The sequence below is a fragment of the Oryzias melastigma genome, linkage group LG7, assembly GCF_002922805.2.
Source record: "Oryzias melastigma strain HK-1 linkage group LG7, ASM292280v2, whole genome shotgun sequence".
NCBI lineage: Eukaryota > Metazoa > Chordata > Actinopteri > Beloniformes > Adrianichthyidae > Oryzias > Oryzias melastigma.
Window position 1 is genome coordinate 27,260,625 of NC_050518.1, and position 23,869 is coordinate 27,284,493.

At 36.6% G+C, this 23,869-nt stretch overlaps 1 protein-coding gene across 1 annotated transcript in view; it reads right to left on the minus strand.

Moving 5' to 3' along the window:
• The window catches only part of calcrl2 (calcitonin receptor-like 2), a 55,610-nt gene that overhangs the window by 11,344 nt on the left and 20,397 nt on the right, over nt 1-23,869 (minus strand). The window contains exons 2-11 of the mRNA XM_024292567.2: nt 14,883-14,966; nt 14,649-14,814; nt 11,660-11,767; nt 10,127-10,239; nt 4,844-4,935; nt 4,599-4,728; nt 4,292-4,445; nt 3,758-3,818; nt 548-614; nt 53-268 (exon numbers count right to left, since the gene is read on the minus strand). Of these exons, the coding sequence (XP_024148335.1) occupies nt 53-268; nt 548-614; nt 3,758-3,818; nt 4,292-4,445; nt 4,599-4,728; nt 4,844-4,935; nt 10,127-10,239; nt 11,660-11,767; nt 14,649-14,814; nt 14,883-14,936 (1,161 nt within the window). The 5' untranslated portion in view covers nt 14,937-14,966. The remainder of the gene's footprint in view (nt 1-52; nt 269-547; nt 615-3,757; nt 3,819-4,291; nt 4,446-4,598; nt 4,729-4,843; nt 4,936-10,126; nt 10,240-11,659; nt 11,768-14,648; nt 14,815-14,882; nt 14,967-23,869) is intronic.

The window sequence follows — 23,869 nt, forward strand, 5'->3', positions numbered from 1 at the left end:
GGCCTTAAAATGTACTTCTCATGAGTAACCTGGGAATGTGTGTCCCTCATACCTGGAAGTGGGAGAAGATGTTGTTGAAGAAATCGTAGACGTAGCCGATGCATCCCTCTGGTCTCCACGGCATGAGGATGAACTGGACTCCCAGCAGCGGGATGAGGATGAGGGTGGCCCTCACCGCCTTCATGTAAGCTGTGGACTCTGTGCAGTGGGTCTCCTTCAGCTTCGTGATCAGGACTCGGATGATGTTTAGAAGAAAGAAAAGGTTTACCTGGATAAACACAGGATACAAAACTAAACACATACATGGGATTTAAATACTGGCTGAAGGATCAGAGTAGAGAAGAGACGTTTCCCACAGCAGCCTTTCTCTCTGATTCCATTCGGTCAAAGATTTTCATTTAATTTTTATCAGGATGTATTTGTTGAACACAATCCATCTTTTTAAAATGTTCTATGCAGATAAACTCTCTATTTTTTGCTTTAAAAAAAACTTTTAACAGCTTCAAATTTTGACCTTTAAACTTTGGCAAAAAAACAAACAACATACAACCAGAGCCACTTGGATGGGGCCGTGAATGATGTAGACGAGATGCGTATGTGGACTGATCCAACACCTGAAAGAAATACAGACATTTCTGATGGTCCTCCTTCAAACTGTCACGTCTTCAGTGTAATAAACCATTTTTTTTTTTTTTTACTCCAGCTCATAAATTTAGATTAAAAACAGTCAAACATGATATATTTAAAATTTTCTTGATCTTAATTCTTTAAAGCACATGTGTCAGAGTCAAGGACCGGGGCTGGATCCGGCCCTCCTGATCATTTTGTTTTATTGTTATTAATGACCTGATGTTATCTTGCGCTCATTTCTAACTTGTATAATTTGACAGAATATATTTTTATGGAGAGGAAAATACTGTAAACTATTTAAGGTTTAAAGGGGCCCTACCATGATTTTCTTCAGCCTTTTAGAGTGAACTATATCCATATATATGATCATATATTACCTTTGAAACACTAAAAAAACAAATTATGAAATATGATTCATTTTTGTGGAACATTTTAATACCCGGAGGTAAAACGACTCGATTTCTGAACCTCCGCCTTTTGCTCCTCGTCGGTCCCGCCCATTTCACGACGTCATCCTTGAACCAGCCTATCCAGCGTGAACAAAATTTGTCAAGAAAACTATAAGAAAGATATATGCGCTGTGGTCTGCAAAATTTTGTCTGGATGTTTCCCTTTTTCAAACGTTTTATTTTGCTGATGGATTTTGAGCGTCTGTATGAAGGACAGGTTCACTTTTCACCGCTGGTTTGAGGAATCCTGCATGACGGTTACTTGGGAAGCTACAGTTCTGCACGCTAAAAAAACACATCGGTAGAATCAATGTGGATCACGTTAAAAGCTGTTTTGAAAAAAAAAAATTTTTTGAGCATGAATCCATCCAACCACATTTTAATGAGTTTCTGTGTCTCATCGTTGTGGTTTTATGACATTGTTTTTAGGAGAATTCTGTTGGAACTACAATAGAGCTTTCATGGCAGCAGCCAGCGTGTGTGCCGCATAGGAGACAGAAAAGAGAGCTATACGTTTTTAGTGGTGTTAAAATAAACGTTCTAACAAGTAAACAGTTGGACCAATTATTTCCTTTTGGATAACATGACAATTAATGCGGCTCACCGATCACCTCATTTCTGCCGTGTTTACATCATGTGACTGTCGGGTACGGTGGCTGTTTTGGTTCAGTTGTTCCGCTCTCAGTTCGTTTCATATTCAGACTGAGGATTCTCAGAGCGAACAGAAGTTCAGTCCGATTGGAAACGAAGAGAGACTACATTTAAAAAATGGGTCAGAGAGCGGTTCTTGTTCCATATATGTTTATTGCTATGTGTATGTCTATTTACTGGATGGGTGAAAATAGAAATTATTTGTATTTAATCATCATTTATACCTTTATTTAGAACAGAAAATCGGAATGAACAAAACTAATTAAAAATGTCATTTTAAACTTTTTTTGTCAATCTTCTGATTCAGCAGTAAAACAAAAAAGGATAAAAATCACTGCTGTTTTGGATCATTTAACAGCAAAACCTGAAAATGTTCTACACAGTTTTCTATCCTCAAAGTTCTTCAATATTTTACGTTCTAAGCATTACATATTGGTGCAGAGCCCGTATGAAAAAAGTATTTTTTTGCTGCAGAATCAGCTGATTCACGTTGATTACATCCGCCTTTCAGCAGCGCGAGGCTGTTTCTTCAGAATAAGCTGGAATTTTGTTAATTGAGTCAAATGTTGAAGAGTTATCATAACCAAAAGAATGTAAACACTGGCGCTAAAGCTCCGATGCTAAAGCTAATTCATTTTTTCAGAAGTTATGTCTGTGAGTGGAACTTCAGTCTCAGTTTCTGAACAGAAAAAAGCTCTCACTACTTTGAAAACCAGAAGCTTCACCATCACAAAGATGTGTTTACTTCTGTTGGCAGTACTGCGGCTCTTTCGGCTTTGTTTTAATTTGTAAATTTAGAATCCCACGTTAATCTGCATTTCAGAGCAAAAATACATCGTCCCCAGATGATATTTTGATAATATTTTAACTCAGTTTATTACATTTCTAAAGATTGTGAATCAGCGATCTTGGACATCGCAAATATTTGTACTCGAATTTTTGGGAGCAGATCGTGAGTATTCGACCACCCGGATACTCATTACAGCCCTACTGGCAACGATCTTTTGTCGACAAGTTTCCACCCGCTCGTTTTTGTTGGTATGGGAGGGGCTGCTGCAGACAATGCAGGTTCTTAGAGGATTCCTCTTAAATGCGTGAAGGGATCAAAAGGCTGCTTTGGGGTTCTTTTTGGTCCCTTGTGTAATTGAGTTTTATAGCCTGTTTCAGGGCTGCACGGTGGTGCAGTGGTTAGCGCTCTTGCCCCACAGCGAGAAGGCCCTGGTTCGAATCCTGGCTGGGACCTTTCTGTGTGGAGTTTGCATGTTCTCCCCGTGCATGCGTGGGTTTTCACCGGGGACTCCGGCTTCCTCCCACCGTCCAAAAACATGCTTCATAGGTTAATTGGTGACTCTAAATTGCCCCTAGGTGTGGATGTGAGAGTGAATGGGTGTGTGATTGAGGCCCTGAGACAGACTGGAGACCTGTCCAGGGTGTACCCCACCTTTGCCCATCAGTGGCCGGGATAGGCTCCGGCACCCCCGCGACCCCGTAAAGGGAAGAAGCGGTCAAGAAGATGGATGGATGGATGGATGGATAGCCTGTTTCGAAGGATGACTAAAATACAGGCATTTTGAAAAGCGAAATAAAAGGTTTGTCTGCAGTATGCAGAAAGTAGACTTCCTGATTTGTGCGCGTGCAAATCTTGATTTGTGTGCATAACTTTGGATTTGTATGTGCGTAATTGTTGATTTTTAATTATTACAATATATTTTGTGCATAAGAAAAAAAATACGAAGTAATTTAGACGAAAGTTAGTAATTTAGCAGCAAGTAAATTAGAAGTAATTTACAATTTAATATTTAGAGCTAATTAAAAACAATTTAAATATCAAAATAAAATCAGGGTGAGCATATATACCATCTCTCATTTAACTGAAATTAAATAAAAAGTGTAAAAATCCTTGACATTAGCAGAAAAAACTTAAAGGATAAAAACAAAATACATGCAGCCTACAGGTGTTTTAATGTACTTATCTTGATTTTACCCTCTATAAGACAATGAAATAACATTAAATTACTAAACCTTACTTGTCGTCAAAGTAAAGCCAGCGGGCGACGGCATACGTGCTGGCAGGAATGATGGGAAAACCTTTGAACAAAAAAACAAACACATGAGATAAAAAAATCCCTGCTTGTTTTTCGTCTTATTATATAAGAAAAAAAAACACATATGTGATAGAAATCACCCCACCCCAAATTGCCAGATAAAACTTTAAACCTAAAAAAATATATTTTATATCAAAGGAACCCAAAATGTTTATTTTTATTTACACTTTTTACTTGAAATATATCATAGGTAGCTGGAAATCTGTCAGATTTAAGGATAATTCTGGCTTTGATCTCTATATTTAGGGAATAAAATATTCTGTCATGTCATTGTTCTTATCATTTTACAATTTTCTGAATAAAGTCTGTCATTTACAGCAGAAAAAGATACTGTATTTAGATATATAAAAGCATACTAAACAGAATCAAAAATGTTGTGCATCAAAATGTTTTGTGCAGCAAAACAAACCACCTCCTGGAGCCGTGTCTGTGAAAGCTCTGTGGTTTCTAACTCACCCCATCCGAGGATGTAGTACCAGAAGAGCTGCTGCTCCTCCACGAAGACGGCCACGATGATGAGGGTGTGGAGGTAGATCCCCTCACACAGCATCCAGAAGTAGTTGGACGTGCTCGTGTACTGAGTCAGAGCAGCCAGGATCTTACAGCTCACCTTACCCAACAAAAACCACGCAGCTCTGCTCAGTTTTTGAATTTCACAGTGTGCTTTCAAACAGTAAAAATTTGAACTTACAACAAAGATGTGGATCATAACGCTTTACAAGTGCTACCAAAATATTTCATGTGATCAGAGGAAGTGACTCACAGAGTTGCTGGAAGTTGTGTTTTCGTTAATGACGGCAGAGACGGAGAGAAACATGATGGTAACAATGGAGTTCAAAATAAAGGAGAGGAAGGTGTTCTTATGGAGGGAGATTCTCTGACAGCTGAGACTTCTGAAAAAGACAGAACAAAAACAAAGATTTAGCTGCTTTGTTTACTCATAAACAAACAGATTATATACAGATTTCTACCAAAATGTGTCCAAAGTGTGTTTGTGTTGGGACTCACTTTAAATAGGAGAAGATAATCAGACTTATTATTAAGGAGACGATGGAGAGACAGTGACCCACCACAGCCAGGTAGTAGAGGCTGATTGCTACCTGCATGTCAGATGGAAAATAAAAGGTGTAAAAATGAACATTAGGAAACAAGAAAAAAAAATATGATTATTGCAGTTCAGTCATTTAAAAAGTGTTAAAGTCCCACTATGACATTTTTTTTATAAAAAAAAAAAAACGTTCCCAGTAGTGTTTTAATTACGAGTATGAAGTTTTTAACCATAGTAAAAAGACATTTTTCATGTTGATCTGAAGCCTCTGTTTCCAAAATCTCTTCTGAGGGGGCGTGGCTTTTGGAGCTGAGCTGAGGACAGCCCCCCATCTGATTATGACAGCTCTGTGTCTCACTAGCGTAAATCTTCACCACTGCTCCATCAAAACATCCATCAATCTGGGTAATGTCCAGCCGTATGGTTCTGATCTGGATGTTATCACTAAAGATTTTCTCATCCATGGATTTTTTTAAGCAATTTTGAAACAGGAATCAAGAGTTTCTGCAGAAGCAACTTGTTGGTTTGATACATTGATGATGACAAAAAGATTTTTATTTATCATCTGCTACAAAGAAAGTGTTTTGGCTGTTTTAATAGTTAAAATAGTTTAGTATTTATAAACTAATCTTAAATAAAGTGACAAAATACACATAATAAAAAATAAAAATACAAAAAACCCCAAAATAATAAATGGCTAAACAGAACATTAAAATAAGTAAATAAAAAGCAACAAGAAATACATAGAAGAAAAAAAAATAAACCAATAGAAACTATTGCAAATGAATAAAAATGACTCAAAGTAATAAATTAATAAAATGTCCTAAAAAAGACCAAAAAGAGACTGATAAGCAAACAGACTTTTGATCCAGATGTCAGCTGGACGAGGAAGTGAAGATCTTCATGGACAGAACTTCCTCCAAAATCCTGATTCTTTCTCCTTCCAGTTCACCAAAGACTCTTTTAGCTAATTCTCCAATGTTTATTGACTGTGATCAATACATTCAATCATTGGTTTCTCAGAGTTCTTGATAAAATAATCAAAGCTAACATCAAAATGCTCTTTCATTGATTTACAATCCTTTCCAACTGCGGTCAAATGAGCCGCCGTTCACATTTCCGTGGTCACATCAAGAAGCTCCGTGGAGTCTGGTGGAGATTTTCCAGCGTTCTCAGTCCTGCTACCGTAAGTATTGGATGAAACTCACACCAAAAATCCAGTGATGCTGATTTGACCACAGAAATGTGAACGGCGGCTCATTTGACTGCAGTCAATGTGAAGATACCATCTTCTCTTCTCCAGAACCTGAACTAGACACTAGGAACAGATGAGGGTTTAGTGCATGTGCAGCAGAGCTGTTGATGGAAAGAAGATCATTCATTCAAACAGAGTCTGTCCAAGACAGTTTGATCGATTTAAAAGGAGAAATACTCAGAAATGCAAAAACTAAATGATTTCGTATTACATTTGTTCTCTTTCAGAAGAAAAATGACACACAGACATGTTACAAACTCTAAAACAGGATTTTCATTGAAGGAGGACTTTAAGATTGTAATTTATAGCACTCAAACAAAACAAAAAAAATCCCCCCAAAAAAAGAAAGGCGTCCTATTTACAAATGTTTGACTCTTTATTGATTTAATGAAATTTCAATCAAAGTGGACAAATATACTTCATGGTCCTGGTGAATCCTCGCTCTCGCTCCTGATTTTCTGCTGAGTGTGAATTTTAGGTGCTATAATGCGCACTTAAAAAAGATGTTCTGGTCACACAGCTCAAATGTTCTTTATCACTGCACAGGCTTCATTAAAACATACTTTTCTTCATCTTCTGGAAAAAAACAAGTGGTAAGAGGTGAACTTTCTATCTGAACTGATGCTTTATTTAACCCATTGTGACGATCATCATATATATTGTTTTTCTTTGCCGCTGTAGTCGAGGTTAGTGTCGGCTCAGCGGCATGTTGTCATGTTACCGGGATGACGATGCGTTGACCATGTATCAGATAGTTCGCTTTTTGTGAAAAACTAAACTTAATTGAAAAACAACAAGAATAAAGCGCTAGAAATTGATCGTATATTTATTTCTTTTGTAAGCAACCATTATATAAGCAAGATAATGAAGACAACTGTCCTCCACTTCACATCGGACGGTTCAAGCTTCCACAAAGTGCATTAATTTCTGTTAATGCATACATGCATGGGCATTATCCCTCACATAAACAAGCCCCTTCTAAAGCTTTTAATGATCCAAAATGTTTTTCTTAAATGCACATTTGAAATGTGATTTTATTTCTGTAAAAACACAGCAAAAAACTCTGAAATCAATAATTACACTTTATTTACCAGATAAATTGATTTTATAAAATTAAGCCTTGATAACGTTTTTTTGGTTTGGTTTCATAAAGAACTGAATCAGTTTTATTCATTCTTTTTTGTGTTTTTTGTGATTTTATCAGAGACAGACCAACTCATTGTGCATTTTAATGACACTATAAACAAGCAAACTCCTCTCATTTCCATTTAAAGTTGAAGGAACAGAGACTTTATCTTTAAATACAAATGTGTTTTTATTCATGGATAAAATCCTGCTTGTAGAGTTGAGTAATCAGGAATTTCCTCTGCAGTAAAACCTGCTGAAGTCCTGATCCAGAATCGTCCCACAGTGCAGCTCAGGTTTCCCCTGACTCTGATACGAGCCACTCTATAGTAGGATCATTGACTACAATCAATACTTCTAGCTAAAGGGGGGCTATTTTAGGGTCTTCTGCAGAACAAAAGTTGAAGATGGAAAAATGCTAGAATGTTTTAGGTTGATCTCTTATTATTTTAATAAAATTATGAAAGAACCAGATTTGTTAGCAAGAATCCCAATTGGTCAATTAATTGGAGAAATTATTGAATAAAAACAATTTTAAACGTTTCCTTTGTTTTCATTTGCTTTTTTTTCATCATGTTGTTTCTATGGAATTGGAAACATTAAGTTTTATTCATTTATCGTTCCATTAGGTTGGGTGGAATATAATTAAACCTCCAACACTCCTGTGTTGGAGGTTTAATTAAATCTACGTTTACATGGTAAATGGAATAAACGCCTGATCAGAAAAGAAATGCATCATGTAAACACATTCATTCATTCATCTTCTTCTTCTTGTCCATTTTATTCGTTTTGGGGTCACGGGGCTGCTGGAGCCTAACCCGGCTGCTGTTGGGCGAAGCCGGGGTTCACTCTGGACTGTAGCAGGGCCTCAATCACACACATTCACTCTCACATTCAAACCTAGGGGCAATTTAGAGTCACCAATGAACCTATGAAGCATGTTTTTGGACGGTGGGAGGAAGCCGGAGTCCCCGGTGAAAACCCACGCATGCACGGGGAGAACATGCAAACTCCACACAGAAAGGTCTACAGTTGATGTTTTTCAGATCCTCCAGCTGGGATTTGAACCGAGGTCTTCTTGCTGTGAGGTAAGAGCTCTAACCAGTGCACCACCGTGCAGCCCATCATGTAAACACGCCATTCGAAATACTCTGGCCTGATCAGACTCTTTTGGATCCAAATTTCTTTCCGATCAAGACAGGTGTGTTATACCGATTGTTGATCCGATCAAGCTGCATGTAAACACACATTCTGATTGTGTGTCATTATTGTCACTCTATCGTGTAAAAATCACATAAATTCATTTTTTCAATCACATCCAAGCAGAATAAAGACTGATGTTATTCTCAAATATTTACGTGCAGGCAATATGCACATCGTTGCACGGATTTAGAAAATTTTTAATAGGAAATGGGCTTTGTTACTTCACTTTGTCAAGTTTATGCCATTGAACTTCATCAATCAATTCTCCTCCTTTCTGGGCTTGGGTAATCAGCATTTACAAGCTCAGTTCTATAGATTCTTGCACAAAATTTGACATTGTGTCATTTGACAGCAGTGTGTTACCTGTAACACTAGAAGGTGCAGTTCTTGTACTATTTACAGCTCAGTTTTTAGAGATAATAAAAATGCAAATATAATTGTAATTTCATTTTTGATTGTTTTATGCTCTCAAAGCACTGTGTTGCTTTTGTATACTAAGTACTTTATACATAAAGTTTGATTTGCAAATGACAAATGTATTGTCTCTGCATGAGCAAGCTGCTATTATTCTTCTTTTCATTACAAGAAGACGGCAGCAAATACAAGCTTAGAAAAGAAAAAAAATAGACTTATTTTAAGATTAGAAAAATTTTGTTCATCCCAAAAGAGGAAACTCAAATTTTCAGACAGAACACGTTGGTCGATTTCCTAGTGAATCTGCAGTTCTGCTGTTCTACATCACATATGTCAAAGTCAAGGCCCGGGGGCCGGATCCGGCCCTCCGGGTAATTCTATCCGGCCCTCCAGGTCATTTCATTTTATTATTATATATGGCTCGGTGTTATCTTGCGCTTATTTCTAACTTACATAATTTTAAAAAAATATATTTTTATGGAGAGTAAAATATTGAAAGTTATTTAAGGTTTAAGTTGATTTATTCTTGAATAATATTCCTGCCTTTTTAGTATTCATAATTATGTTAAAAAGTTACGGATTTAAAGTTTTAAAAATTGGTATTCTTCTAGCTTTTTGGAATATTTTGGAATTTATTATGATTTTTTAGGCTATTTTGGAGTTTAGCTAATATTCAGCTATGTGTTAGCTGTTTTGGCTAATTTGGGCTATTTTCATTTTTTTTAGGTTATTTTGAAGTTTGGCTATTTTCAGCCACATTCTAGCTGTTTTGACTAATTTAGGCTATTCTTTTTAAGTTTTTTAGGCTGTTTTGGAGCTGGCTAATCTTTACACACAAGCTGTTTTGGCTAATTTTAGGGCTTTTTCAGTTTTTTGGTATATTTTGAAGTTTTGCTATTTTTCAGACATGCTAGCTGTTTTTGCAAACCTAAGTTTTTTTTGTTTGTTTCTTAGGCTAATTTGGCATTTAGCTAGTATTTTAGTTGGTTATGAGCTTCAGCGTTTTCAGCTATCAATTTCAGTATTGTTTGTTTCTTAGGCTAATTTGGCATTTAGCTAGTATTTTAGTTGGTTATGAGCTTCAGCGTTTTCAGCTATCAATTTCAGTATTTTCAGCTATCAGCACTGGAATCTTCAGTGGCCAAATTCAGCTTATAGAAATAGAAACTAGAAAACCCTGAAAACTCTGTTTCTAGGTGAATGTGTCAGAACTAAACAGGCCTGGTTACGTTGCAGGACGTCCTACCTTGACTCTGTCTTCGGTGTGGACCTGACATTGTGTGTAGTTGGACCAGATTCTGTTGCTCTCGGGGTGGTGGAACCACTGACCATCAGGATTACAAACTTTAGTGACTTTTTCTGTTGCAAAAACACAAGCAAGCTTTACGGTTTGACACAAAGCATCATATTTAAAACAGATCAGTTATCTCAACAAGTAAATTATTAACATCAAAAGTTTGAAATAAGTGATAGTGCTAAAAAAAGAAAAAATGTAAGAAACGTGCACATTATCTAAAAAAAATATCCAAATTAATTCATTACTAAATCAAATGTCATTTAAATCATGTTCATGTTTTATCTTAATACTTGTACGGTTAACTTTGTGTTTATGAAGACTTTTGTTTTTAATTATAGTTTTTTGTTTTTGTTCAATAAATCACTTTGTGCTGCTTTCATATAAAAAAGTATTCAAACAAAGATTTTATTTAGGTCAATTATAGCTTCTGCTGACTAATCTTCTCATTCATAAAGTGGTGCTTGGAAATGTGGGGTAACAGACACAGGACAAATACTATTTTTTGATATAAAAAAGAAAAAAAAATGCTTCAAAACCATTCAAATTATAAATAAACTTTCAAATAACAAGAAATATTCTGTTTGAAAACTAATTTTAAGAACTAAACCAAAATGTATTAGTTTATTTATGGAACAGCCAATCTAAAAACATTCTAACCGGTATGTCAAAGTAAAGAAACGTCATCAATAAAATAATGAAAACAATTTTGATTTAAATATCGAATGTGTTTAATGTTAACATTGATTTGTGTATCTTAAAAGTGTTGATATATTAATTTATTTTTGTTCGGCACACAGTTTTAGAGAAAACAATAAAAGACAAATGTTAGGATCTGTTAAAATCAGGTCTGTTTAGAAGCATAATGTGCTTTAATAATGGCGTCTCCCTCTTTGTTTCTTACAATAAAACAAATATAATGAGAGACGATAAATGCTCCTCTTAGTCCTTGATTTCACAACAGAAAATATTTTTTTATTTTAATTTATTTTCATAGAATTCCCACATTTTACCTGATAAACAAACACATTCATGTTTCACAGCATTTGTAAATTTATACCTAACAAAATATAAACAGATTTATATTTATTTTTTCTAATCTTACTTTAATTGTTGTTATTGTGCTGTAGAAACTTCTTTTTTTCCTTTTGATGAAACAATTTCAATGTAAATGGTTAAGATTTTGTGTTTTTTTCAAAGCTGGAGTCAAATGTGTCCACTCTTTTATTTAAACATGTGACGCTTAAACACAAAATCTTTAACATAATGTTATCAACCGCTTTTCTCCTCTACAATCTACTGTTATTATCGTGTTAGCGGTTGAAAAATTACAGAAAATCAAACAGCATAAACACTGGAGCTCCAGTGGTAGTTTATTGAAAAAACTTAAATGTTAAGATTTAAAGTACTGAAAAATTAGCCAGAAATACAACAGGAGAAAACCAGGAAGAAGCTCAGCTCCTTGTCTTTCTGTGAAGGTCTCACCACCGGGGTCAAAGTCCTGAAAATATGTAGGACACATCTGCATGGCAGTCCCAGGAGCCGAGTCGCCCCAGCACATCCAGCCGTCCCACGTTCGGTTGCAGTAGTTACCTACAGAGGGCAGCAGGAGGTTGACTGTCACACCAGCAAACAGGAAGTTGTCAGCCAAAAACAGAAGCTTCAGTGGACTGGACGGGCCAAAACAAACAAGGGAAACTGTCACTGAAAGCTTTAAGATCACATTAGTCCTTAATTGCTCTAACATGAGGATTTCTGAAGGAGAAATGTCAAAATAAAGGTACATGTTATACTTTTTTTTTTAATTATACAAGGAAATCTTGTATTCCTACTATTTAATGATAAAAAAACAAAAACAAAAATCAAGCTGCTTTATTCTAGTTTTTTGTAAACTTTTCATGAACCTTTGGTTGCAGTTTATTATATCAAACACATTTCAACATGTTTTGTTTTCTGTTTTATAACCTCAAACAATAAAACTTTCTTGCCAGAATTTGAAGGAGGATTTTATGATGTTGTTAATAAACCTTGACATAAATAATCGTAAAAATGATCTATTAAACAATGGCGCGTTTTGTTTACTGAGACTGTCTGAACGCAGCAGAAAGTTTGTCGACAATCGAAGGAAACTCTGTGGGAGCAGGTCACACTGCTCCATGTTGGGAAACTCGGCACCAAAAACAGAAAACAGCCACAACAAAGGCTCTGCTTCCTTTCTTTCAGCCTCACTTCCTCCTTCTCTCCTCCGCTGTAACTTTCTTTAGCTCCAGCTGTCCTTCAGTGGGGACGTTTGTCTTAAATCAACATGTGTCAACAAAACGTAGAGAAGTGCATAAAACTCAAAATAAAAGTTTCCATTATCCTAAGCAGGTAAGAACTCTGAGATTTCCTAAAATGTTACTTTAAAATTCCACGTCAATCATCTTTTGATTTATTTTTAAAATGTTCCCAGTGGTCTTCTAATTATAATGATGTTGTTTTTAGTCAAATTCTATAGGACATAGTATCTGCAGAGCAGCAGGAGTTCATTCAAAATTCACCTCTGAGTTGTGGGCGGCACCGTTGGTGTAGAGCAGGGGTGTCAAACTCAAATCCCACAGGGGGCCAAAATCCAAAACACACCTCAGGTCGTGGGCCGAACGGGATAAACATTTATTGAACATTCTAAAACTACATTTTTAAAACTTTTGAAAACATAGCTTTTTAGCATAATTATGAACTAGATATATAGCATTACATGCAATAATCCTTGTGTGAATGCTGTAAGATGAATTTGGCCACTGAAGATGTTAGTGCTGATAGCTGAAGATGATGAAATTGATAGTTAAAAACACTGAAGCTGATACCCAGCTTAATTATTAGCTAAATTCCAAATTAGCCAAAAATCCTAAAAAAAAACTTAGGTTAGCCAAATCAGCTAGCTTGTAAATATTAGCCTTACTCCAAAACATCCTAAATAACTTTAAAAAAAAGCCTAAATTATCAAAAACAGTTAGCATGTAGCTGAAATCTGAGCTAAAATAGGCTAAAAAATGGTAGTAAATGCCAAAGTAGTCCAATAGTCTGGCCCCGGGGCCTTGACCTTGACACGTGTCAAAGTCAGATCATTTTATTTTATTGTTATTAATGGCCCAATGGTATCTTACGGTTTGTTGTGGAATATAATAATCTGGACACACTTGCACTACAAATGCCCCTTTATATGGAGGGAAAAGGAGAATGTACGAATTCGGACTGGGCTAAAGTCTCTCGGTTGCCTGGGAACACCTTAGGCTCTCCCCAGAGGAGCTGGAGGACGTCACCGGGGAGGGGGAAGTCTGGGGATCTCTGCTTAGACGCGACCCGCTCCCAGATGAGGGGAAGAAGATGGATCAATAAGCTCAAAACTGCATCCCTGAGTATTTCTTCATCCAAATCGTTGTGAATCAGGAGTTTGAAAAAGATATTTGTGCTGAGAAAAAACGGTGGGCGGGGCCACAGCTCCTCCTCCAACCCATTCTGATGAAGACACACAGATCCATGTACGTCTTTGTTTTCCTGGTCTGAGCTGGGATCTACATCTAAACTGGATAGCTCTGATATTGCTGCCATTTTTTCCCACCACTAATGTCTAAAATAACAAGAAGTTTTTTTGATTTTGACTAAAAAGAACATCAACATAATTAAAAGGCCACTGGGAATGCTTTGAAAATAGATCAGAAGATGATCAGAGCGGGACTTAAAGCTACTGGGAGCCCACATGTCTGAAGATCTCTGAAGTTCCAATGTCCTGGAAAATTTCAAAAGGTCACAACAACGGCTGCACTTCCTCAGAGAACTCCGGACGAGTGAAGTTGACAGGAAGCTGCTGGTGGCATTTGAGAGGGTCCTCACTGCCTGTGTCTCCGTGGTATGCAAAAAAAAAGACCCTCCTCATCACTCCACAGACCACAAAAAAAAGGATTCTCTGCGTCTCTTTGAACTGCTGCTCTCAGCGGCGCCAGAAAGTTCAGAGATCAGGAAGCTCCAGGTCCGTTTGTGGCTTCAATCAAGCAGCCAGCAGGACTTTCAGATCTGTCAAAATGTTCACCCCTGCTGTATTCCTGTAGAGCTTTTCGATTTATTGCTTTATTATTTTATTTATGACTGTCTATTTGTTTTTTATTTAAATGCATTATGCTAATACTCTGTTGAGTTTCCTGCTTCCTGATTTATGACAACAAACCAAAGATGTCATGTCGTCCATGATTATTACCCTTTAATACCTGAGGTGCCGCCGGTGACGCTTAAACACAAAGTCTTTAACATACTGTAACTTTTCAATGCAACCAACATAATTCCAGTAAATTCTGAATCTACTGGAATTATGTTGGTTGAGTTGAAAAGTTACAGTAAATCAAAGAACATAAACACTGAAGCTCTGGTGTTAAAGGGTTAAGTTTTATCAAAACGACTTTGACTCAAACCAGCATCTTTTGTGAGACAGTTCTGTTACCTCCTTCAGACCACGGTGGATCGTGGATGATCTTTAGGTAGCACTCGAACTGAGCCGCCAGGATCATGAGTCGGGCGTTTCCAATAACTGCTGAAATGTCGCTGAGATTCTCCTGCAACTTCATCTCGGTCCTCTCCAGCTTCACCACATCCGGGGCCTGGGAAACCTGCGTGGCCGTTCAGACACATCACCGACACTCTTCATTTCAATGGGATTAGTTTATGGTGCTCTCACCTCTGAGCCCAGAGCCAACGCCACCAACAGTGAGAGTGAGATGATCCTCCACATGTTTCCAAAGACGGGAGAAGATCCGCGACACTGTCAACAAACGTATGGAAAAATGTAAAAAATACATTTATAACATCACTGCTTCATTTAAGAAGTGATGCAGGTTTGTTTGTGTCAGGTTTCATGTCTTACTGAAAGTCAGAATAAATGCAACAACTGAGTCTTCTGCAGCTTTTAGCAGCGCCATGAGGTTTGTTTATTGACATAAAGTCTTCTCTCGTGTGAGAACAGGAAGTCTCTGCTCCAGCAGTCATTCCTCTGCACACTCAGGGTCACATAAACACGTGTTCATATTCATATTGTCGATGGGCAAAAGTGCCTTCTCCCAAAGCTGTTCACTTTAAAGCCTATAGAAGAAGAACAGGTGAGGGATTGGATCCGGATGAAGAAGGATGTCCTTTGGCAGGTTTTTCTTCACTTGGAGTCTGATGAAAAATCAGCTTGTGTGTGGGATTGCAAACTGTGCGTGTTTTTGTGTGTCTGTGAAAAAAGAAGGTCCTGGTTCGAATCCAGGTCGAGTCCTTTCCATTCATTTCTCTGGCCTCCTTACAGTCCACAAACATGCTTCACAGGTTAACCAGTGACTCGAAACTGTCCCTGTTCAGTGAATGGGTTGTCTGTTTCTGAGTGGAAAACTATTTTAGCTGACATGGCTTTGATTGCATTTACAAAACTATCAAAAACTGATCACCTTCAATAAATCTCTTAGAGGAAGCCACTGATTTCTACGGATCGAAAGTCTTCACTTAGTCTGTCCTTTCGCAAAAAAATGTTTCCCGTTTGCACTTACAGGTCAAGAAGAACCCGATTACAACTAAAAAAGTTGCATTACCAGCAATAATGCTAGTGTGAATGATTTTTGCTGAAAGTAGTCGCTGAAGATACAGAAGCTTTTTGCTGAAAATGGTGACGCAGTTTACTTTAATTGCTGAAGGGATTTACTGAAAAGCTATTGTAAAATGTAAAATTTGCTAAAAGACTGGAAATGAGAAAGCTAGTTGACCTGAATTTCAGAAAAATGTGTAGTAAATTTGCTGAAAAATCCCCAATACATGATCATTTGGTAAAAAAAAATAGTGTGTTGCTTGAATATGAGCTTAAGTCCAATTAGCTCAAAAAATCTTAGTAGATACCAAATAAGCCAAAAAAAAAGCTTGCTACTTTAATTGTAGTTAAACTCCAAAATAGCCTAAAATTCCTCATTGAAGTATACTAGCCAAAAGCGTTAGCATGTTGCTAAAATAGAAGCTAAACTCTAAATTGGCCAGTAAAAATCTCAGTAGATAACAAATATAGTCAAAAACGCTAACATGTTGCTAAACTATTATGTAAACTCCAATCTTTTTGAGAATACTAAAAAAATTAAAACATAGCTCATGAACATATTCAAAGTTTTGTTGCTAATCTACTGAAAATTTTGAAATCTGAAGACTTTCTCATTCATTTCCTTTGGGGGTTATTGTGTCAATATTTCAAAAACTATTAAGTTTACGGATACCAAAAATACAAGCAGTAATGTCCTGAACGAGCTGATGTTTGGATACTAAGATTACTGAAATTGTTAAAAGCGTGATTGAGTTTTTATGTGCCGAACAATGTATGGATAGGAGCAGGAGAATCACTGTAGTGTGAATGCTGACTAAGAATTCTCACAAATACCCCTTGACCTTGGAACATACCATTGTTGTGTGGGGTAAGTGTATCATGAAGTATTCATAGGATAATGGAAATTCCATACACCTCTGATGTACCGGTGATGCTGTTGTTCGATGTTCTAACGACACACTCCTTTTTTGTAAGGAATGAGTACTGGCTCCTCACTGACCGCACACAAACGCCACAAGGTGTGCTCGTGATCCGTAAGTGCCAGTAGGAGGGGTTAGTCTTTGACCTTGGTTTTTCATGTGGGCCACCTGACCCTTACAGGCTTGAATATTTGTGGAACAGACAGCCAGTATCCACTCGTAAGGCTAGTGAGCACTAAAGCTTCACCTCTGATGTATTTTTTCCTTCTTTAGAGAATTTTCCGCCTTTTCATGGATTGCCACCCCCCCCAATCCAAACTTTCAATTAGCTCAAATGGTGACAGAGACAGAAATCTTCCAGCTATAAAATAATCCCCACAGTTTTCCCAGATGTTGATGATTAGAACAAAACTACAAAACTATTAAGCTCCAAGCAAAAAAAGGCATAATTTCACACTTCAGTGTCACATTAACTTAGAATGTATCAAAGTCATGTGACCATGCAGTGTGGTAGAGTGTTCTAATACTGTTCCCTTTGGATTACTCTGATGTGGAAAAACATCGACTTTATCAAACTAAACTGTGAATGAGTTTGACATTCATTCTTGTTAACTCGTTTGTTTGTATTTAATTTATTATCTTGAAGAAATACAAGGAATCTGGAAAACTGCACTGTTCAGTATCAGTATTTATCTCTGAGTCACACTGGTGGAAGTCTGGGATAAAGTAAAAATTTTAGATCAGTGGATCGGATCAATTTGGATCAATCATAACCAACAAAGTTTGACTATGAAACTCTGATATGAATACAGACTCATTTTAGCAGATGTTTTGTCAAACATACATGAAAATGAATATTATCAAACTGATTACAGACTTAAAACCTTTTATTTAGAAAGCTTATTCTATAATTCAAATTTACAATGAGGCTGAGATGAAATTCACTCTTTTATGACTCTAATTCAAAGAAAAAAAAATTAAAAGTGAGGTCATGGAAGGAACCATTTTGACCAACAACAGAGGACAGAGTTATATTAAAGATCAGTGCTTTTAAAAATGCAAAAAAACCTACTCTTATTTCTTTCCTTAATCAGAAGAAACAAATTCTGGACATACAAAATCTGTTGGTTCTTGGTAGTTGCTTAGTCCTATGATAACCATGTTAAAAATGTAAACAAAAATGTTTTTCACTTTTTAAGAGCTTTGAAATTCCAACCAAGTCCATCAGAAATAGACTGGTCTGAAATGGATGCAATAAATACATGAAAATTCCAGGAATCTTCCAAAATTCCAGAAAATTCTATCCCAAAGTATGGAACAGTTTATTTTCAGATTTTTAGACTTTCAACGTAAACACTGTACAATACGTAGAAAATGACATTTAATGAAATGAATCAGAATTATTTTTAAATGTCATTTGGGACTTCCTATTGTTCCCTAACAACCACAAAGTAACATTTTGCAGCAGAGGTGTACCAGTGCTGCTTAAATTTAGACGATATTTCAAATGCAGCCTCTAACTCCATCAACATGCTTTCTACTTCTTTCCACTCAAGTGCCAAACAAAGTCTGTCATCTGATCGTTCATCTGCTTCCTTCCAGAGAAGCATAACAGCCACAAACGTAGGCAACAATTGAATTGTGCTCCTCTAACGTGCATCACATTACAAAGGCAGGATGACGTCTGTTCCTGTAAACGCAGGATTCTGTCAGTGTCAACTCTGACACATCCACAATAAAGCTGAAACTGAAGTTTCAATACAATTTCATTCTGTGGAAACAAAACAATTCATGTTTTTCTGTCTGTGACGAACGCGTTTGCTTCAGGAAATCCATTGTTTTTTATTAGGACACACAGGGACCCTAGAGTTCTACGCAGCCTCTGTGCTGCCTACATTTAATTTGTAATTTCTTGCTCAATACATGATTAAATTTGTTCTATGGCAACAAAACAGGAGCTGCAGAAATCGCCTCCCCTTTTTTTCTATGCTGTCATCCATTTTTTTCTCTTCAGACAGATCTCCAAACATCCTGCTTTGATATGAGATGCATCCAGCGATACAGAAACGTACCTATGAACAAAAAGCAGAACAGTTCTATCTCTCCCTTAAAACAAAAACAGACTCAATTATGTTTTCATAAAACTATATAGGTGAAATAGCGTCCTCCATCACTTACTGCACAACAGGGAGGTTTTCAAGTTCAGGGATCAATGCAATGACACAGTTTTGACCAACTTTACTACACGAGAACGGAACAAGAACATTTTCAATAACCAAAAAACGCTGAAGCTGATAGCTGAAAACGCTGAAGCTGACAGCTGAAAACGCTGAAGCTGACAGCCAGCTAAAATTTTAGCTATTGGCCAAATTACCCTAAAAAACTAAAACTAAAAAAATAAAAATAAAATAAAGTACATTAGCCAAAACAGCTAGCATGTAGCTGAAATATAATAATAATAATAATAATATTATTACCGTTAGATCCATATTTTTACCAGTGTTTTGGTTTATATATTCTGCATTATATGTACTTTATGTGTTAATGTTTGTTTTTTTTCACAGAGACCTAGTCTACACATATACCCTTTTCACATTACATCACACATCCCTGGTCATGAGTAGTTCCTGGTTTGTGTGGTTTAGAACGGCAAAGCTAACCAACTGTAACAGAAACTTGTACATCATTTATTTAATAAATGTCCTACCTGGTTGTATTCATTTCCTTCTCTTAGATCGTTCACAAATCAGAGTACAAATGTCAGTAATCCTGTCTGCAGTCAGAAGAATGCTGCAGCTGCTTCTCCAAATTCCTCTGGATGATTTTAATCCAGTCCTGGATTATTTCTCTCTGATAACTCGGTTAAAGTTAGACAAAGGTTACAAGAACTTCAGTGAATGCTGCTTGTTTGATTATGAAGATAATTATGATTTTATTCTTTTAATCTGTGCTAATGCTAACACTAGCATGCTGCTTGTTTGATTATGAAGACAATTATGATTTTATTCTTTTAATCTGTGCTAATGCTAACACTAGCATTAGCTTTGGCTATGAGACGTGGAGCTGCAGAAGATCTTTTCTCACCAGTTCAAAGTTGTCTAAATTTCCATTCTCACATAATCATTATAAACAGATCTAAATTCAGACAATTCCAGCGTGTCTGACATTAAAGTCAAACTTATTCCTGTTGTAATGTTTTCTACTGCGGTCAGTGAGCTGCTGTTAGCTCAGCCGTGGTTCTAACATCACTCCTCTTTGATTTTGTTCAGAACTGTGTCTGATCTGCGGGGAAATAAAGGTAAAAAAGTGACCCAAGTAATGTTATAAAATACGTTCACCCAGAGATTATTTATTTATTTTTTACTTGGCCGCTCTTATTTTGATATTTGAAACAACGTGGCTCCATAGCTGCTCTGAACATTTTGACTGAACCAAACCATTCCTGTTTTTACAATTATCCCCTAAAATATCCTGTAAAACAACAAGTAAATGTATCCTGGGAACAGATTAAAATGTGTACATAATGCAGAGATCGATGTGCGTTTTTACTGAAGGTATTAAATGAGAACAATATGAATTTCTATCAGTTTTTGTGCTAATTCCAATTAAAATTCGTGGAAATAACATCAACCAAAATAGAAACTGTTAGAATAATATCTGCTCAAATATTCATTTGATATTTTTATATTGATATTGATATTTTCAATAAAACATCAAACATTGAAGGATTATTAAAATTTGCATTTGGATTTGTGAACGACCTAAGAGAGGAAATGAAAATACAGTTCAGCAGGACATTCAAAAAATAAATATTTTACATTTTTCTGTTGAAATTGTGAAGGTTACCTTTTATTATTTATGTAAAATTGTGTTAAACAGAATTCATCTGTCAGCTTTGTCGTTCTAAATGTGAACACTATAAGCAACTATTCATTTTTTCGGCCCTGTCTCCATTTTGTCTGATGTCACCATGAAAGGGTCTGTTAGCTGTTCACTAAATGGCCTGTGGACATGGCATAGGTTGGACTTAACAATAAAAACATGACAGGAGCTTCTCCTTCAACCATCTGGAGCATCAAGGTCATGAACACATTTTTGGACAAAAACCATTTAGTTTGACGTACCGCTAAGTCAAAAGAGGCAGCCGACACAAATTTGACAAAATTTAGTGTGAATGCAGTGTTCCAAAAGTGCAACTTGTACTGCGGAAAATACGGTAATTTTCTTTCTTTATGTCCTCCATCAGAAAAATACCAAAATACCACAAGAACATGTTAAAAACATCATTCTCATTGGAGTGGATCTTTAAGGACATTTAAGCTAAACAAGCTGTGAGTAAAAACGTTAGGAAACTCAACCTGTATTTGATTTCTTTCAAAGTTATCGATGCAAAGGGATGGAAAACAAGCATCATCAAGAATGGAATGTGATTTAGAGTTTGAATGTCTTTCAATGACACAGAAATCTGAGGATCTTTATCTGTCCAGCATTCCAGCCACTGAAGAAATGAAAAACTTCAAGGTCTGTCTTTCATGGAGAGTTTCACAGAAGAGACAAACTTTAAACCTCGTCTGAGAAAATGAAACTTCTATTTATGGAGATAAAACTTTGCGATGTGACCTGTTAACATCAACATCAGTATTTATTTCTCCAAAAGAGAAGTCTGAAGATGTGTCCTTCAGCTGTGTTTCCTGATGATCAAATGTTGTGTACATTTTTGTCGTGATGCATTTCTCCATGCCCATACATGTACATTTGACAGCTCTTTGAATATTTGAGATTCACATGTAAATGACCTGTTTTGGCTGTTGGGTCAATGTTTAGGAAAAGTCTTTCTGAGTGGAAGAAATACTCATGAAGGTCTTACAAATGTCTATTCAACTCTAATATGTTCAGGGGTGTCAAACTCAATCACACGAGGGGCCAAAACACAAAACACACCTTAGGTCATGAACTGAACAGGATAAACATTTATTGAACACTCTAAAATTAAATTTTTAAAACTTTAAAAACGTAACTTTTTTAACATAATTATGAACTAGATATATAACAAAGAAAATGACAAAGAAAATGAAGATAGAAACCAAACTGACTGACTGACTGAAGACTTAAAGTCCACATACACATTTGAATTTTATGCAAAGATTTTCAGTTTTAAGCTTTTCTAGGATGTACTACTAAGAAATTAAAGACTATAACATTAAAACAACTCAAATCTAATATAGTACAGATAAATATAAATGACACGTCCTGCAGGAATGGATTGCTATGCTGAGCTTTAAGCTTTCTGCAGACAGAAATTCTGCTCTTAATGAGATTTACAGGCTGAGCTGTTCTGAAACATGCAGATATAAAATAAGGTTTTGAAGAACTTCAATAAGTTCAATGATCTTGTTAAAAATCTCTTTAACTCATGGATGCCTGGAAGACAAACCAACACTTCTGTGCAGATTAACTGCAAATCAAACATCTGTGAAACAAGTTTTAAATGAAAGAGTTTTTCTAAGAAGGCTAAACATTATTTACATCATTTTTATTTTCACAGTTGGATGAAACCGATAAAGAATGCTCAAGATTTTCAGGGTGTCCCTGCAGTCAGGGCCGGATTAAGGATTTTCTAGGGTCTGGGCAGCCACGCTTCAGGGCCCCTTTACATGCCAAAGGGGCCCTGATCAATACATTCTTGCTAGGCTCTAAAATATTTAAAAAGTTCTGAAATAATATTAGAAAAAAAGAAACAGAGCACCACAGATTGAAAAATAAATTCATAATGGTTGCTAATATCAGATCTGTTATTTTAGCTCCCGGCTTTGATCCATCTGATTTCATCCCTCCTCGAGCTGTGCTCCAGTTGTTTGAGCCTGTGACTCTGTCTTTTCTAGAAGACATTGTCAGTCACATGAAACCATGAGGCTCTCCTCTGGATGCCGTCCCCCCTCGCTTTTATAAACACATTTTCACCAGCATGGGGCAGCTGATTCTCATTATTATTAACACCAGTCTGTCAACGGGTGTGGTACCTACAGGTTTCAAACATGCTGTTGTTAAACCTCTGATCAAAAGACCAAACCCTGACAACTCTGTTTTAACCAACTTCAGGCCCATCTCGAGGTTACTCTTGCTCTCAAAAATTCTAGAGAAAGTGGTGTACCTACAGTTGCAATCTTTCCTGAATGAAAACCATGTCATGGAAAGGCTTCAATACGGCTTTGAAACCCTTCACAGCACAGAATCTGTGCTGCTGAGGGTTTTTAATGACAACTGATGATGGAAACTTTGCTGTCCTTCTTCTGCTGGACTTCTCCGCAGCTTTTGACACTGTGGACCACGATATCTTATTGTCCAGGTTGAAGGGTTTGGCTGGAATCTGTGGTACCGCACTCGACTGGCTTACATCTTATTTAACTGACAGGACTGTCTGTGTGAGCATGTCAGGATCCTACTCCTCAACTGCTCCACTGTTGTTTGGGGTTCCACAGGGCTCTATTCTAGGACCACTTTTATTCTCCTAGTACCTCCTTCCTCTGGGTTCCATCCTGAGAAAACATGGAGTCTCCTTTCACTGTTACGCTGATGACAGTCAGATTTGTCTTCCAATAAGGAAAGGAGGCTCCGTTACACCATTACTGTCTTGTCTTCAAGACATCAAAGACTGGATGGCCCTCAGCTTTTTAAGTTTTAATGATAAGAAATTCTTGACTAAAAATGATTTAAACAAGATTTTGTTTGATTTTATTCCATTATGGGTTTTGTTTTTAATTTAACTGTGTAGTGAGATGTATGGAGCAAGGACAATGACATAATTTCCGTAAGGATTAATAAAGTATCTGTCTGTCTGTCTGTCTGTCTATCTACTGTATCTTTTAATAAGAGAAGCTTCATATTAGAGGAAAACAAGCTGCTGTTTCTGTTGAATCCAAAGACTCAGCGGAATTAATCCACTGTAGAAAAATACAAGGGATAAACATTCACAAAGTAATTTATAAAAGAGGAATTAATAATAACCTTAGATGTAAAGTTCAATAGTTTTCACGTGCAGCAGAACAGAAAACAGAAATACAGGACATAATGTAGACTGGCCAACAAACTTTAAGGGTCTAAAAAGAACAAAAAAATGTTTCACAAAGCTAAAAAAAAGTCTGTTTGACGTAAAAAATAGTCTAAATGTCAAAATATTTGCTTGCCCAT